The sequence below is a fragment of the Ictalurus punctatus genome, chromosome 15 (genome assembly GCF_001660625.3).
Source record: "Ictalurus punctatus breed USDA103 chromosome 15, Coco_2.0, whole genome shotgun sequence".
Classification (NCBI taxonomy): domain Eukaryota; kingdom Metazoa; phylum Chordata; class Actinopteri; order Siluriformes; family Ictaluridae; genus Ictalurus; species Ictalurus punctatus.
The window spans coordinates 22,760,735-22,778,778 of NC_030430.2; the positions used below are offsets into that span (position 1 = coordinate 22,760,735).

General features: G+C 41.0%; 1 protein-coding gene across 1 annotated transcript; it reads right to left on the reverse strand.

The window, feature by feature from the left end:
* Positions 1 to 717: 717 nt before the first annotated feature.
* Positions 718 to 15,603, reverse strand: si:ch211-225h24.2 (uncharacterized protein LOC564539 homolog). The gene is made up of 4 exons (XM_017486825.3): positions 15,177 to 15,603; positions 8,438 to 8,485; positions 5,321 to 5,436; positions 718 to 3,412 (listed from the first exon to the last, which is right to left on the reverse strand). Exons 1-4 carry the CDS (start codon positions 15,267 to 15,269, stop codon positions 2,968 to 2,970), a joined length of 702 nt encoding a protein of 233 aa, XP_017342314.1. The 5' UTR covers positions 15,270 to 15,603; the 3' UTR covers positions 718 to 2,967.
* Positions 15,604 to 18,044: the final 2,441 nt, after the last annotated feature.

Consider the following 18,044-nt stretch of genomic DNA (forward strand, 5'->3'; position numbering starts at 1 on the left):
TGTTCTAAACTGGAAACCTGTTTGACTTGAAAGAGTTGACCGTAGTTGGAGACCCGAGTCGTTGGGGAGACGAATGACTTGACTCTTTCTTTCAGCTCCCAAGTGACTCAACTCACCAATAAGAAACGACTCATTTGGCAACCAAGTGGCTCATTGCTATTTTGTTCTAAACCAGACAACTTGGTGAGATGAGCCAAATGATTCAACTCACTGACAAGTCGATTCTTTTGGCTCCCAACCAACTCATTACCATTTTGTTCTAAACCAGACAACTGCTTAGGACTTGAAAGAGTCGACTATAATCTGTGAGCCGAAAGAGTTGATTATAATTGGTGAGCCAAAAGAGTTGACTCGTTCAGCTCCCAAGTGACTCATCTCACCAGTAAGAAGCGACTCGCTTTGGTTCCCAAGCGGCTCATTGCAATTTTTTTTTTTTTTTTTACTAAACCGGACACCTGCTTATGACTCAAGAGTTGAGTTGTACTGGTGAGTCGGCTCATTCGGCACAGCACAGTAATAAGAGCCAAACGATCTGATGCACTGAAGAGTTACAACTCCGAGCACAATTCAGCACAGTGTGGAGTCATTCCTCCCATTGTTTGGGTTCGATTCTGTTGGTGTAGGAGTCGCTAAACTGTTTAATCCTGTTGGGTTTGTTACATGGTTCCACTTTCCATTTACAGGTCCATTCATGAACTAAATCACGGTAAGCACGACTGTCAGAAGATACTTTATTTGGAATCAAAAGTCTGGTGATAAAAACCAAATGATACAAGCAGAATTTAGACATTTCCAGCAAACGGAAGAAAAAACAAAAACAAACAATTCGAATAAAATCCATGTATAATTTAAAAGAATACTCGAAAAGAACTGACATTATGCACTAGTATACATAAACCTATTAACATCAGTAGAATTTGTCAAGCATGATTGTCTTTGTTAAATGTATGTCCACTCGGTGATGGTTTGGCAGATATGGATTAGTTATGATGAGCATCAGTGTACAGGTTCCACTGTAACGGAATAAAGTCTGATCATGGCGAATTAGCAAAACAGATCAGCATTGACATTAGAACGGGAAAGCGTGTTCGAATGAGATCAGTGGAAGTACTGAGAATCCCTGATGTGTGCTACATCGTTATTGAGACCTGAATCTTGAAAGTTCAGTGTAAAATCAACTGAAGAGTTTCAGCTGATTTTGTGTGACCTTCCATGACTCATCAGCAGCGAATGCGTGTTGGCTGATCGACTATATTTGGAGTAGGTCAATTTGATATTTGGTTCGAATTTTTCTTGAACTCCTTCGGTGCAATTATAAGACGTTTATAGCAATTATAAGACGTATATATTGAGAAATTCAGCATCGGTAGCTGTACAGTAGTTTCACTCATTTTTTATTTATTTAAATTTTTTTAAGGCTCAAAAAGAGGAAGGGAATGGATGTCTCACAGCAGTAGAGCTTTCATACAGCGGTGACGAAACGTACCTCGTGAGAACGTTCTACAAATGCCTTTAGGGCCGAGATACAACTGCAGACCTGCAAACCCTGAAGAGGAATAACGCGTAGTCCCGCGAATCGCTTGTCTAAGTAACTGGAACGCGTGTTGTTGCAGGGTTTTATGGTAACCACCATGTGCACTAGTCGTTAGAAACGTTTACATAAAGGGTTTCATAAAAACTTTCCTGTCCCTAACTTCTAAACTAAAACAGTCCAGCGGCAGCCCCCCCCCCCCCCCAAGCACCTCATGGTTAACGTAAAACCCTGTATACATGTGCACTCCAGTTTCTATAGTCACACTTCGAATACTGAGAATCTTTGGCAGAAAATATTCGCTATATTTACCTGATATTAACTCGATCCTTGTCTAAAACGTGTCCGCCAAGTCAGCTGTACGTCGATGGATTTGATTTCACGTTAAACATTTGACTTTGAATCAAGTCAACAGATTACTAATGTAACATGGAGGTAGGGTGGGGAGGTGGGAGGGGCTTCCAGGTGTGTGAGTGTGTGGGGGGAGGGATGGGGTAGTTAATATCAGAGACTTCAAAAAAAACAAAAACACGACACCTACACAATTGAACCATTCCAGATTCACAAGTCGATTCTGGTGGCTCGACTCGACACCGTACTCCGATGTTGAAATATGAAGTTGCGACACGAAAAGGTTGGCAGGTCTGCATCTGCACCGCCTCGTATTAAACTCTCCGAACGCCCGAGTTGCCAGATTGTACGCACAGCATGAAGTGTTTTCGAACGAGACTCGTTTCCCGTGACGGTTCGTAAAACAAAAGCTTTAGTGAAGGTTACAGTACTGTGTGGTGTTCACAGTCAGGTGGTATAAGGCATCGTTTAGAAGATTTCCAACACTTTCTCCGCGTCATCCGTCCTAATCGTATCGTCCCGATTCGTTTTAGAGCTTATAAGGCACGGTAGTCTCTTACGTCGCCCCCCCGTCTGTGGCTTTGAGCAGCGCGGACGACCTTCGGTCGAACGAGGCGTCCGAGCAATTGGTCAAAAACGATTAAAGATTTAAGGCTGATTGCAATGAATGATTATTACTACGATTAAATATCAAACTGTTTTGGTGTAACGTTAACAAGCATTTCAGTGCCGCAGTCTTGCGCCACTGGTCAAAAAAGGCAGCAGATATGGTGAAGTCCGTCCATAGAACTCAGTGCGTCCTTCAAAGGAAACTGATTTAAATCATAATTTTTTTTATTATTTTTTTTTTAAATGGCCATTTCTGGTTTAAAAAGCCACAGGATCTTAGCGGATAAGGGTCCTCTGTAGTTTTAGACCTTCAAAATAAATGTCATCGAGTCAACACTCAAAAGGGCACGTCCTCATTCTGTTCACCTGCTCCCTATGTCGATTTTTGCTTCTGTGCATGCTATCCAATCCGAGTTACATTTCCATGCGCTTGAGTGTTCGGCGTCACACGAGCTCTATAAGGAGCTTTGGATTTTTCACTTAAGCCCCTCCCACGCGCTCTCTGATTGGCTGCCGGGGCTGCGACGTCGCACGGCCGCGAGTTTATCTCGAGCACGTGCGGCCCACTGCGAGGGTCCTGCGGCTTGGGGCTCGCTCAGACTGGCGTAGCGTGAAGAGTCTTCCTCGGAGCCGATGCCCGTCCAGGACGGCAGGGTCAGAGAGCCAGGCAGAGAGAGCGAGAGCCCGGTAGAGAGCGGAGACGAGTCGCTCTTCTTCCCCTCAACGTCGCTTCTCTTCCCCTCCGCTTCCTCGCTCAGCTGCGGCGGCTCCCAGCCCTCCATCCTGTCCATCTTCCTGTTCGGAGTGATCTGACGCATGGTCATGGTGATGCTGTCCCAAAGGCAGTGGACACGGTCTTTCTCCGGGTGCGCTTTACCCTTCTCCTTCTCCTTCTCTTCCTCCAGGTTCTTCTTAGCAGACCTGAGAGAAAAATAAAACAATTACATGCTTTCAGATGAAACTGTTGTCGTGGAAGAAAAAAAAAAAAAAAAAAAAACTCTCCGCATCGATTATATTACCGTCAGTGGTGCTTGAGCAGTCATTCCATAACCCTAATAAATATTATGAAGTATGCATGTGTATAAATATAATTACTTATACAATATACTGATACATTTTAAAAGGTGCAATCGTAGATTTTTAACAAAAAACTCTTACTGGTACAAATAACCTGGAAAATGTGTCAAACATCATAAAAAAAAATTCAAAACTCTTTTAAATGAAGCCAACAATGAAATTAAAAGTCTCCACAAGTCTCTTTTTCATCTCTCATTAGTATTTCCGTAGACAACCCTTCACTCCGCCCCCATATTAGTCTGTTGGCGGAATCTGGAAAGTACCAAGCACAGCCAGATACTTTCCCAAAAACTTAATGATAAGAAAGAGTCAAACTAGAATAAATATTGGCAGTGCAAGAAACATTAAAGTGCAACCTATTACGGTTTTGAAACGTGTCTAATTTTGTTTTAAATGTCTCATACGATAGATTTACGTGCATCCGAGGTCAAAAAACACTTTACCGTGCTCATAATTTAAACTGCAGCGTTACCTCCCCCCCCAGTGTCATAAACGACTCTTCAATGATTCGTTCTAAACTCCTCCTTTCAGAGAGCATACTCTGCTCTGATTGGTCAGATGGCGCAGTCCGTCATGATTAGTTTAGCGCAGTCAGCGCGTGTCGAAAAAGGAAACACCCACTACCGTAACGAGTTTCAGCTCCGCCTGTCAGCGAGCGGCCGAAGAAGACCGGAGGTGGGAAATTGTGTTCCAAATCTACATAGGTTAGTACAGGACGTAAAGTCTGGAATCACTAACGACTCGATTCAGCTGTTCAGAATCGATAACTCCGTTCGTCGTGCGCGTTGATCTTTTGAAACCTTTTCAGACGTTTTTACATTCACAAACAGCTCTATGACACGCTACGTGAACGGTAATATCTGAAAAACCATAATAGGTGCGCTTTAATGGTGAAGGGGTGAAATTAATTTGATTGGTTCCTGATTTTTCAGACCTGCTATAAAATAAATAAATAAATAAATAAATAAATAAATAAAATGAGCTGAGCATGACTAAGCAAAAAAAAAAATGTAATAAATAAATGTCATGCACAGTGCTGAAGTTCTTTGTACTTTAAGACAAATACACAACATTTGTTAATATAATGCGTCACAATAAAATGCTTTCGTGGAAACAAAAAGGATTTCTGTGAAAGATTAGAGTATTGTTATGTTAAAACATGGGTGTATTTTCTTTTCAGCAACATGAAATGAACCAACATGACACTTAAAAATCACTTAAAGCCCAAATTCCATCTGAAGCGATAACCTCAACGAATGATTACAGTTGTTCTACGCCAGATGTGCCTGACATTTTTATCCTGATCCTAGGACAGGTATGATAGTTTATTGCCTGTTGCTCTACTGTAGACAGGAAGCTGAGGTTTAAGGCACAAATAGTTTCCCCAGCTTTGGAAGGAAGGACACGGCGTAAGACACAGGGTGGGGTTTCCATTTGTAGCGCATGAGTGCGATGTTTCGATTCCTCCATTATGTTAATGCTTCAGGGTGTTATTTCCTCAGCACTTAACTCTGTAAAGGCATTCTGTCTACATTTTAGATCCAGCCACACTTTCAACATCCAGCAGTTTGATGATCAAAAGGCTGAGAAAATGTGCCCGAGTCTTGCTTGTTGCTCGCTTCCTAACTCCTTAACGGCTTCATTCGGTCAGTTCAGGATTCAGGCGAAATCTCAGGATTTCTTGGGACAGTTGTAACGCAGCATTTGTTCTGCGCTAGGAGGAACGATACGCGGAACGGTCAATCAGCTTACCCTTTCCTGTGCGAGACCGGGACTCCTGTAAGCAGGAAGTGCTCGTCATCTTGTGAAGGAAACAGCTTCTTGTCTCCTTTGTCCTTCTTAGGTTTCACCTTCTTGATCTTGGAGTCCTGAGGGAAATGATGGGGACAAACATCAGGCAACAGCAGCACTGACGGTAGTGTCGCTGTCAAATCACAGGTTTATATTAATGCGCTTACTCCAATACATCAATGTTTGGTAACAGGGATTTGTATAGTGGATGTTCCACATAAAGACTTATATATATATATATATATATATATAAAAAGTGTAAGCATCAATATGGTGAAGTTTTCTGTATAAAAAGTTGATATTATATATGACCAGTTTGAATGATGAAGTAGAAATGCGAGGTTTTTTTTTTTTTAGAATTCAGTATAATGTTAATATGAATTAATGACATTCAATAAGTTAATAATCTTACTTTAATCTTCAGAATTGAGTTCATGTTAATTAGAGTAACGTGTGGTCCGTTTATGAGACCAGTTACTCTGAAACAACTTGTTGAACTCTGAATAATCGCTCATCGGTATCGGCTGAGAAATTTAGTAGAAATTTTCTTATGCGTTTTTTTTTTCTTATTGTAAATGACGACGGATCTGTTGAAGGTGCTACATAAATAAAAATACATCATTTAGGTATAATCGGCCCTAAATGAACTCACTTGATTCATTAAGACGATTCATTAAGTCTGTAATCTTGGAGTCTGTTATACAGTCTGTGGTCGAGGGGTATTTGGCCGGCGTACGCATTCCTGCTCATGCCCTCCTGCTTAAGTTCGTCAGAAGCTTGGGATTTTAAATACCAGGCCGGCTTTACAGCTTATGGGGGTGAAAAACATTTGGCACGTTTTACCTCTCCTCCTCCTGATTTCATCAAGCCCCTCAGAAGTACATTTTCCACACTAAACTGCTCGAAGAAATCAAATCCAATGCTTTTGTGCAGACTCGGTGACCTGGAAACGACGCCAACCCGTGTATAGCTCCACCATACAGTCAAAAGGACTATAAGGACTATACATGGAAGGACTATACGTGTAAGGACTATACTGACCAATAGGTCTGGGCAGAACAGTAATCTCTTACGTTTACAAGAAAGTTTGTATTCATGAAAATTGGTGTTTATTGTTTTCTGTGAATATCTCTGTGTGAAACTCGGTGTGCTGCCGTCTTGAACCAGGTCTCCCTGGAAGACGACATTGTGATATCTCGATGGGAACTTCCTGGTTAAATAAAGGATAAATAAATAAATAGACATTTTTATTGGCATAGACATGAGTCAAAACTGTTTCCACGTCTGTCTTTCAGCTTTTACCCCGATGTCGTATTTAAACACGGACGACTTATTCCGAGCCGAAACAAACAGTGGCATTACGCCGTCATAATTAAATCTGCATACTGATCATTTGCATAATGAATATTCGTAAACACGGACCGTATTTAAATATAGCTAAGCAGAACTACCGTTTTGCTAGCGCCGAGGAAGTAGTAAACCTCAGAGAAATCAAATATTGTAACACAAAATGTAAATGCCTTCAAGTGCTGAGACTCCCTACTCATAAACATTGTACACTCCTGAGCAAAATAAATAAATAAAAAGGCTAACACTATTTTAACGGTCTTGACAAATCAACTGCGTATATGGGATGGCTTTCCCTTTGATTTCTCGACATGTTTAAGCCTTGTGGGTAAATCTGCAGACAGTTTTATTTCATTTTATTTCACTTGTACTGTATTTTGTACACCCACACGTGTTAGTCTGAATTTCACATCAAACATTTGAATCATTATCATGATTTTATCTTTGTGTTGTACAATAGAAGTGACTAAAGAAGTGAATTTCCTGGATTCTAGCTCCCCACCCTAACCTAAAGGGCAAAAACCTAAAGGAGCAGTTTGGCAAAAATGTAGTTACAATTTAAAACACTAACTTTTATTTATTTATTTCCATTTTTCACCAAGCTCTTAAATTAGCCCTAAAATTACTTACACTAGTTTATTATTTAAAATTTCACTTTATTCTTTTACTCTTTTTTTTTTTTAAATTATTATTATTGTGCAAAATTTGGTTTCAAAAACTCCTATATAAATAAAAAGGTTTACTTACTCACTTGCACTAATTGAAAAAAATAAATAAATAAAGCTATATATCCCTTAGAGTTATAGATCTTAGAAGACAAAGTGGGTTAGAGCTCTGACGTGATCTCCACAGCTGCATACTCTAACGGCATAATTAACTGAATTTACATTTAATCGTGTTCATATTTAATTAAGCGATTAACACGGCCGGTTTCAATTATCCCGGGACATTCGAAGGAAACCACGATGCAGGGTAAGGTGTGAAATAAAAAACGGCGTTTAATCGGTTGATTAACGAGCCCACTGTTTTGTCCCAAATGAAAAGAATAACCGCGATGAATTGTCGCGAGTAGCGCTGTTTAGTTTGATCGTGCGGAACCTTTTTGTGAGAACCTGCAGCGCCTGTGAAAGCAGACACAACACATGCCTGTTGCTATTCCCAGAACTGTTTTGCTTTGGTCCAGCCTGTGAAAGAATGCGTCCTGCAGATTACAGCGGACACGCTCGCTCACACACACACACACACACCAGACGAGTCAAATCACACAAACATCCTCTTTCACGAAACAGGGCCAAACCGCCTGAAGACGAGTCTCATTCATCTGAAACTGTTGACCTAGATGCGGAAATATCCCGCACTCCGGGTGTCCACCTCCAGCCTTACGTTAGATCATACGACGCAGACTTTCCTTCGGGAACGCGGCGGTTTGTGAGTGCGTGTTCATATCAGACATTACCGTGAGTGGCGCGTCCTGATTAGGAAAGAGCAGCGTGCTGCTCGGGTCATGGGTTAAACCGAGATATTCAACCAACCACAGACTTCTCCTGGAGACTGTTGGCAAACTCACGAGAGGATCATATTTACGTGCCACTAACGAACATTTAAAAACAAACAAAAAATTCACAAACACATTTTTGTAACCCACTGAGACCATGTTATCAGGACAGAACCTTTAGCTATTGTACACGCACTGGGTCTATAAGTAGTGTGTGCATGAGCGTGTGTGTGTACCTTAGTTGAGGGGCCCAGCACTTCCTCTGTTCCTTCGGATTCTTTATCCTGAAAAGCAGAAGCCGGTGAATAACACAATAAGGAAACTCGCTCACACACACACACACACAGTTCTGCTAATGGGGAGATATATTTTTAGTCGGGGTAATGTAAACAGAGACGTGTGGTGTAAAGGAGGGGAGCTATCAACACGCACAGATTGTTCAGTGCCAGACTTCACTAAAGTATTTGAGAATTCGCTACAGTGAACAGATGTGTTATTTCCGAGGTCAGGCTGCAGAAGGATCCATTACGATAAAACTCCGTTAACAATGACCCACTGAAGCAGGCGAAGACCATGTATACACTGACCTTTGACTGTGGGATCAGTAATGATGACTCTAGCGAAGGGTCCGGTATGAATTTACTTCCTTCCTGCCTCAAAACCTAGAGGTCAGAGGGCACTCCACGGGTGTGCATGTGTGGATGTGAATTAAAGTTTTGTCGTTAACAAACAAGGAAGTAGGTGCGAATTACGGGGTCACACCCTGAACACGACCGTTTTTAATTCTCGTAAACGACAGCAATCAGTTTATTTAGCATGCTCGTTATCCGTTTATAGGTGCGTTTACTGCTGTGGAACGTCTGCAAGACAGGTTGGTTCCGGTTTTCACTTCTGTTAAGTGATTAGTTCGTACTTGTCACGTACAGAAAGAGGTGGGATTTCAGCTTTGGCATTTTGTGTGTTTATAGTTACGTCATGTTGCGTAACTTCTGCGAAAAAATGGGGTGCCAACCCCCCCACACACAATGGACAATTTGGGCACACCAACCAATTTGGACTGGGGGAAGAAACCTGAGTAACTGGAGGAAACCCCAAAGCACATGCAAACACTACGCATGCAGGGCAGAGGCAGGATTCGAGCCCCTGACCCCAGAGGTGCGAGGAAAAACGTGCTAACCACCAAGCCACCGTGCCCCCCTTCTAAATAACGCTGATCAAATAAATCAATACAGTCCTCTTATATTTTCAGTTCGAAAGAGCGAGAGATTTTCCTGCTTTCCTAGCAAGGGAGGAGCCTGGCCCAATCCCAAAAAGACTGTTGAGTAGTTGATCGGTAAAAGTACGAGATACTTAAAATATTTTGCCCTCTGAACTCTGCTGTGCTTCATCATGGTGGTGGGAGCAGATCAGGGAGTTTCCCAGCCTTCCTGCGACTTGGGGAGCTTGAGACTGACTCACATGAGTGTCCTTTCTACTCATGATTTGTGATGGAAACGTCGACATAAGTGGGACCGTTTTAATATCGTGACGTTCGAGTCCACGAGCATCCCCGCCGCTCCAAATTACACGCGATCTCGGATTGGGGCGAGCGTTCCTTCTTCCTCCGATGTTGACCGTGGCATTACACCATGCACGCCATGTTTAAGCAGTTAAACCATTTCAACCCTGAAGGCAAACTAATTCCATTCTGGACGGAGGAAATGGTACGAAGGGGATATTTTCTCGTTCGGTGAAATACAATATGAAACTCTAGTGCTGATCGAGATGAGGCATAGGGAAGATCGTGTCCAGGATGGAGGTGTGCACTTTCTATTACTGCACCATCACGGAGCTGGATGAATCATCGTCCTGTCCTGCACCAAACGCACACTATATCCACTGGCTTAATGTGCTCTTTATAGGCTGCTGGAACGTTTACATAGATAGATGTAAAAAAAAAATAAATAAATAAATAAATAAATAAATAAAAAAAAAACAAGTACAGCAAGTCATCAGCATCTTCCACGTCATGGCTAAAGAGGAAATACGACATACTGTACCTTTCAGAATGCTCCGTACTGTGCCTTTAGCATAAATATTATTAAATACTGTATATCATATGTCCAAAGGCAAATGATATCTGGGGATACTTTGATGACCTGACCTTAATCAAGTCAATCAAATGGTATCGGAAAACGAAACCATGTGATTGGTCGTCAAAGCCTGTTCGCAAAACCCAAAGCACTGGATCATTCCTTTTATCCCTGTTTTTCTACAATACTAGGATTTAGAAGCACAGGGTTAAAGGAGAGCTTCCTTAATTTGCTTATCAGCAACATACTATCCCTTTGCTAGTCTGCAGACACACGCCATCACAAAGAAGGAGAAGGAATTTACTGAGGTAAAAAAAAAAAAAAAAAAACCCACATATACACTTTCTGCCCTAATGAACATAGAAGCAGGATCCTGTAGGAAATGATACTGCAGCTAAAGGTTCAGATTTCAGTAAAGTTCACTATGATTACTGAAAGAAAAAAAAAAAGACCAGCAGGTCTAGTAATCTTAGTGTTATGTAACTTGGTTATGAAATGGAACCGCTCATGTGGCTTTCGGGTCTTTATTTTAGACATGGACGTGGGAGCTGCAGCCTGCTCTCTGTCACAGCTGTGTCTCATAGCTGTTTACAGAGCAGGGCATGCTGGAAAGAACGGGACCGTAGAGCATGCTGCGTGAACCGGGCTGAACCTCAGCACTGCAGGGGCTCACACTCCTACTGGTCCCCCAAATCCACTCCAAAAACCAACGTGTGAAAGTGGGAGATTTCCGAACAAACTAGAAACAAAGGGGAAGTGACGAGCGTATGCAGCGCTGCTCTCAACTCTCACACTTTCTGGTCGAGCTTACAGAGCTGAGCAGAAAGTTAAGACACGTCAGTAAAGACATGTCTTCAGAGCAGTGGTCACCAACACTCTTCCTTGAGATCTACCTTCCTGGAGGTTTCATACCTGAACAAACTCGAACACCTGTTTTAGTTGATCAAGAACTTCTTAAGGCAATGATTGGATGGTCAGGTGGGCACCATTATGGTCTTCAGGAAGGCAGGAGCAGGGCAGGAGCAGGGTTGGTGACCACTGCTTAGAGTTATTCCAGGGTTTCAGCATTGAAAGTGTAGTTATTAAAGGGGAAAGAATCCTCCCTGGATGGCCTGTGTATTAATCTCTATAACCAACATGTGATCTTCAGTGGTGTTTAAGATTTACTTTATAATGAAATTTTGAGTACGCTTTTTTGGTTTAAAAAGTTCATTCATCGGCTACTTGGTCTATCTTTGGTTTCCTACACTACCCACAATGCTTTTCAGCTTCATGACCGTTTAAAACTATTCTCTGATCAAACACCATTATACAAAACGTAGTTCCGGTTCGGTCGGGTGAACTGATCGGTCGAGCGGTGTAACCACACTGGGACGTTTCACTGTTTGTGTTTGCCACATACAATTCCCAGTTCGAAACGGTTACTAGAGTAGTGTTAGCAACATCATCAGAGGACGTGTGAAAAAATAAGTACACCCCATGGAACTTGTTGGCTTTTTTGACATATTTGGACAAGCAGACAGTTTATCCTCTTGAAACAGTGCCTATTAATAAAGTTGGTACACTATCAAATAACACAGATCCGCCACATGGAAAAAGTAAGTACACCCCGATATTACTCAAACCTTCAAATACATAAAATTAGAATCAGGTGTTCAGGATCGGGTGCCAGTGATTAGAACCTGCTTAGGGAGTGAAGGTGGAACTGGTGTCATTTATACCCCTCTCATATCTAGTGTCTGGTGTTCCCTTTGTTATTGAGGTGTGTGTAGCGTCATCATGGCAAGATCTAAAGAGTTCTGTAAGGCCTTCAGAAAAAAGGTTGTGGATGCCTAGGAGTCTGGCAAAGGATTTGAAAAGATCTCCAAATTATTTGAAATGCATCATTCCACTGTAAGGAAAATCTACAAGTGACGCAGATTTCAAACGACTGCCAGTTTGTCCAGGTCTGGCCGTCTGTGTTTGGCAACAGTAACAGCAGACATGTTTGACACAGACCAAAGACAGCTTTTAAGGAGAAACACCTCATACCAACTGTGAAGCACAGTGGTGGAAATGTTATGGTTTGGGGGTGTTCACTGCCTCAAGGACTGGACAGTTTTCACTCATTGATTCAAATATGAAATCATCATATCAAAGAGTGCTTGAAGATAATGTGAGGCCATCCGTCCGATAGTTGAAGCTGAACCGAAAGTGGACCTTTCAACAGGGAAAATGATCCTAAGCACACTAGCAATCCACCAAGGAATGGCTCAAAAAGAAGAAACGGAAGGTTATGGAATGGCGTAGTCAAAGCCCGGATTTGAATCCCACTGAAATGTTGTAGGGGGGTTTGCACATGCACATTTGTACATGCATGAAAATCCTTCAAACATCTTGCAACTGAAAGAATATTGCATGGAAGAGTGGTCAAAAAATTCCAACAAGCCTGGTGGACGATTATGCAAAACCCCTACAGGACGTTATTTCTGCTAAAAGGGGCAATACTAGCTTCTGAGGCCAAGGGTGTACTTACTTTTTCCACAAAAGAATATAACATCGACTGATATTTCTGTTGGATAAACATGAAAGCTCATCAAAGCAGATGAAAAGGAACAATGGAAGACAATTTCACCGGAAGCACCTTTAATGGGAATGTACGAATCAATGTGAGCTAGTTAGCCAACTAGTGGATGGGCTATAAAGGCAGTGTAGCTTCTTTCGTATCCATTTCCTTTAGCGGAGCAAAAGCAAACAAACCATTTGCTCATATTGTGTCCAAAATGTCAGCTACTCTATAATTAATGTCTTCTTTATTGAACTGTTGTATAAAAGCAATATGGCACCCGCAATCATTATTTCTTGTATCGCACTATTGCTCATGCAATACTGCTTAAAGGGATAGTTCACCCAAAAACCGACTCATCAATTAATCCCGTCGATCTGTTTTGTGTGTGCAAAAAAAACTAAAAGCAAGTCTTTATTCACTAAATATCTTCACTTCCGCATAAGTCTCCGACCCACGTTCAAAAGAGAACCACGACACATGCGTGTGTTGACAAAAAAAAAAAAAAAAAAAAAATGCAAGTCCTCCTCTATGTCGAAATCTGCAGACATCTTGGTTATGAAGATTGTTCTATGTGACTCAGCTTGTGTACAGCGTCCATCTTCCTTTACCTCTGCTGTAAACAATGCAGTGCTTCCGGATCCCGTATCGCGGGAACATCCGCTCATAAAGGATTTCGACATACAGGAGGATTTGCATTTTTCTCTCCGCTCTCTCATCAACACAACACGCATGCGTCGTGGTTCTCTCCGTAACGTGCGCCGGAAATCTACGCGGAAGCGAAGATATTTTGTGAATAAAGACTTCATTTTAGGGGTATTTTTTTGCGCTTTTGCGTTCACACAACATCCGTATCGCTTCATAAAATTGGGATTGAACCACTGGAGTCACGTGGATTACTTTTACGATACCTTTATGAACTTATTGGGGCTTGAAAGTTTTGGTTACTTGACTGTAAATGGAGGAACAGAAATCGCCCAGGTTTCCATTAAAAACGTCTTCATTTCTGTTCCGAAGATGAACGAAAGTCTTATGGGTTTAGAACGACATGAGGATGAGTAATCGATGACAGAATTTTCATTTTTGGGTGAACTAGCCCTTTAATTCTAAGTGTGCAAGCAATGCCACATCTCACCCCAACCCCCAACCTTGAGGTCAACACAAATTAGCTTGGTCTGATCAGCTACCAGCTGCCAAAACACAAACTAATCTAGTTTAACTGGTAGATCATCTTTGCCAGCTGGGTTACAAGTTATTTTCTAATTAAAAGTTTTTATCTTCTAATTGACTTTACTCATCTTTTAAAAAATAAATAAATAAATCACATATCTCTGATCTAGCATTAGCACCAACTAACAAATTAGCACTGGAATCGCATTAATAAGCACATCAAATATTTTAATACAAACATATATAATATAGTAGTGTTTCATAGTGGAGTTTTTCATTAATCGTGACCAATCACATGTGGTACCATAAGTCGTATAAAACCCTGAAATATTCGGGACAATTCAGTGCGAGATATTTGAGGTTTCCTAACATTCAAATCATTCAAAAGAACCGAGCAGGTTAACGAAAATAACGTACAGACATTTCCATATCTGTTTTAAGGTTTGTATAATGGTGGCTCAGTGGTTCAGGGTTTTGTCGCTACTGACTAAAAGGTTGTGAGTTTAACCCCGTAACCGCTCAACTGTATCCTGTCTCATTTGTATGTTGACTTAGATAAACATCTCAGGCAAATGAATAAATGTAAATGCATCACAGTTCAATGGCACTCCTGCCACAGAGGAGCATTTACACATACACCTAAAGTAGCTCCAGGAAGCCTGGTTTAATCCATTCAAAGTCTAAATTTGACAGTATTTAATCCTCAGAAAGAGGCTAGGGAGATTTCCCAGAGGTCTCCTGGATACACAAATGGCAGGCATGTTTCCACCTGCGTGAGAACCTGAACCATCATTTTGTGGTACTTATTCACACAATACAGAACTAGCAATGGAGCTAACTAGAGCTCTGAAACGCCGGCGTTGCCAGGGGGCGTGGTCATACGGCTACATGATCCTAGCAACGACCCTCGCGCGATTAGATCAAACGTATGCTGGATACGTCGGCTAGTAGATACATAGTACATAGTAGAGAACGAGTAAAGCCCTATAACCGAACCCGTAGTTCGCCAGTTAGTTTGTAATAACGTAAAAAGTGATAACATTTACTTACATATGTCTTTTTTAAAAAATAAATAAATAAATAATAAACGGGAAAACGCCAAGTTTAAATCGGCGCTCGCGCATGATACTCACGAGCCGGTCGCTAAATACATGTCTTTTGTTTGATCCACTCCATCCGCGAGCTCACCTTATCCGCGCGCTCCCGATGCCAGGGCGCGTCCTCCTCTCCTTCGGACGTTTCATCGTCCACCAAAACTTCGCTTTTGCTTCTTTTAAACATCTCGAACGCTCCACGCAGGAGATAAAGGAAGAGAGGGAGAGAGAGACAGAGAGCGGTGTGGGGGAGGGATTCAAAGGCACAAGGTTTGCAGTCACACTTCTTAGCCCGGGGGAAGAAAGCAAACTGATTTGAGGAGAGATCACAGAGAGGCACCGGTTCAAACCCTGAAGACTTCAAATAGAACAAAGCCGAGCTGTGAGCGCTCGTTCTCTCTCTCTCTTTTCTGTCTTTCTCCCTGTCTGTCTTTTTCCGTGTGCTCGGGAGTGGCTGTGTAGGACTGTGCTCTCTCTATTCAGCTTATCCCGCTGTCTTGCGCCTCCTCTGAGTGGACTGGAGCACCTGAAGCCCCCCCACACAAACCCCTGCCCCGCCCACCGGCCCCCTCACACAAACCCCTGCTCCGCCCACCGGCCCCCTCACATCAGACTGCCAGACTGCGGTCCATCGCGCGCACTTGTGCTCTATCTAGGGCACTTAGCTCCTGTATAAACACACAATCCTCCATCCGCCATTATCAGTCTTTCCAAAACCGTTAGGAGGAACATTCCACTAATAGAGTACCTTATTTTTGTCCCAGCAGACATTTTCAAAGCATACACGCACATAATCTACAACAACAACAACAACAACAACAATAATAATAATAATAATAATAGTTGTATAAAATGAATATGTTCTATTACAGAATCCAAATGACAGTACAAAAAAGGTGGTTTAAATTTTGCTGTTTTTTAAAAATATATATACATATACCAATAACCTCAGCTCTGCTGAAAAATCAAAACCCTCATAGAATATGTATGGTTTTAATGGTTATAATGGCAATTGTATTGGTTTTAATGGTTATAATAGCAATTGTATTGTTTTTAATGGAAACTGTAATGGTCCCTGTGTAATGGTCTTTACTGGTAATCTATTGGTGGCATGTCGTGCCTACTGGAGACCATTAAGGACCAATAATGGTAATGGTTTTAATGGTTAAAAGCTGATGTGTTTTAATGGTATTTGTAGTGGGAACCATTAGAATTTCTGTCATGGGTTCTATTTTTTGCTGGTTTTAAAAAAACAAAACAATAACCTCAGCCCTGCTGTAAAACCAAAACCCTCATAGAATCTGTAATGGTTTTAATGATTATAATGGAATTGTATTGGTTTTAATGGTTACAATAGGAATTGTATTGGTTTTAATGGTTATAATGGGAATTGTATTGGTTTTAATGGAAACTGTAATGGTCCCTGTGTAATGGTCTTTACGGGTAATCTATTGGTGGCCTGTTGTGCCTAGTGGAGACCATTAAGGACCAATAATGGTAATGGTTTTCATGGTTAAAATCTAATGGTTTGTAATGGTATTTGTAGTGGGAACCTTTAGAATTTCTGTCATGGTTTCTATTGTTGTTTTTCAGGAGTGAGTGTACCCCTCAAACAGGCTTTTTCTCTCATCTCATTATTTTGCATTCCAAATATTATTATTTTTTGTATGGTAAAATTGTTATATGTGTCATTTATTAACTGGTTTCAAAAGTAATTTTAAGTAAAAATTATTATTATTATTATTATTATTATTATTATTATTATTATTATTATTATTATACATTTCTCTCATAGTGGTGTATGTGCAACCCTGTTACTGAAACCCATTTACGCAGTTAAACACATGACAAATAGGAAGTTTCATCACCAAGACTTTTTCTAACAGCATGGCCAAGAAAAAAGTATCTCACCTCACCTATTTGCCCCATTAAAAATATATTGTCAGCATTGCTTGACTTCTTCCAACTCAACCATGTTACTAAGACTACAGCTACAAGGAATATTGATTTCCTCTTTACTGTAAAAGTGTAAAAATTTCGCCTGGAAATTTACCAACCCCTTTACCAAACAACCAAGCAACCCTTTAACGAACAAGCTGATTTTTGAAGACTACTGATGCCTTAATGGTACTCTAATGGTGAAATGTTAAAGTATGTTTTTCACCAGCATAAAGTTGGCTTTTTAGAGAACTGGCAAATTTATAAAGCTGGACTAGAGCCCCCAGATTTAAATCTTAGAGGTTCACCTATAAAATTCACAGTAGGCTGAAAATCCAGAAAAAGGCAATGCCCACCAAGATCACGCTCAGATTACTCTCACCACAACCCTTCCTCCTTCTTCATTAACTGTATTTATTCATTAGCTGTTTATTTCTTTCTTTCTTTTTGCAGTCAGGAACCCCCATAACTGTTAAACAACCTCACCAGACCACCTCAGTACAGATTTACTTCCTGAACCGTATTTAAATTATTTATTAGAGCCAGAGAGCTTTCCATTCCTGAACTTTCCAATGACAGAACACATTATTTATAGGCCAACATATTTTTAAGTTTCTGAGGTTTGGATTAAACCCACTTAATTCATCCCATCAAACAACTATAATATCTGTTTTTTTGTTGTTGTTGTTTTTTTAACTCAATAATAAATTAGCTTTGATAATGTTGAGTTGTGATTTCCACCGCTGTAACTTGGTACTATTTGACCCTACTTTGAGAACCATTGATCTAAAATGATGTATGTACTCCGACTTTTTTTTTAAATTTTGACGAAACATAAGTCAATTTTTCAGGGGTTTTTTTTTTCAGACTTTTCAGTTGATTTAGACGTTGTCACTGTTAAACCTTCTACGCTGGATTAAGTTTCATCATCGAGGTGTATAATTTTCGACTACACAGTTTCATCTGAACCATATTAGGTCACTCATGGAAGTCACCGTTTATCTGTTCCACAATATTGCCTGAC

Excerpts from the sequence above, each read along its gene's own strand:
- si:ch211-225h24.2 (XM_017486825.3), bottom strand. The coding sequence starts at position 15,269 with ATGTTTAAAAGAAGCAAAAGCGAAGTTTTGGTGGACGATGAAACGTCC. Across the intron at positions 8,486-15,176 it reads ATCGGGAGCGCGCGGATAAG|GATAAAGAATCCGAAGGAAC; the intron begins GTGAGCTCGCGG and ends TCTGCTTTTCAG. Across the intron at positions 5,437-8,437 it reads TGCTGGGCCCCTCAACTAAG|GACTCCAAGATCAAGAAGGT; the intron begins GTACACACACAC and ends CATTTCCCTCAG.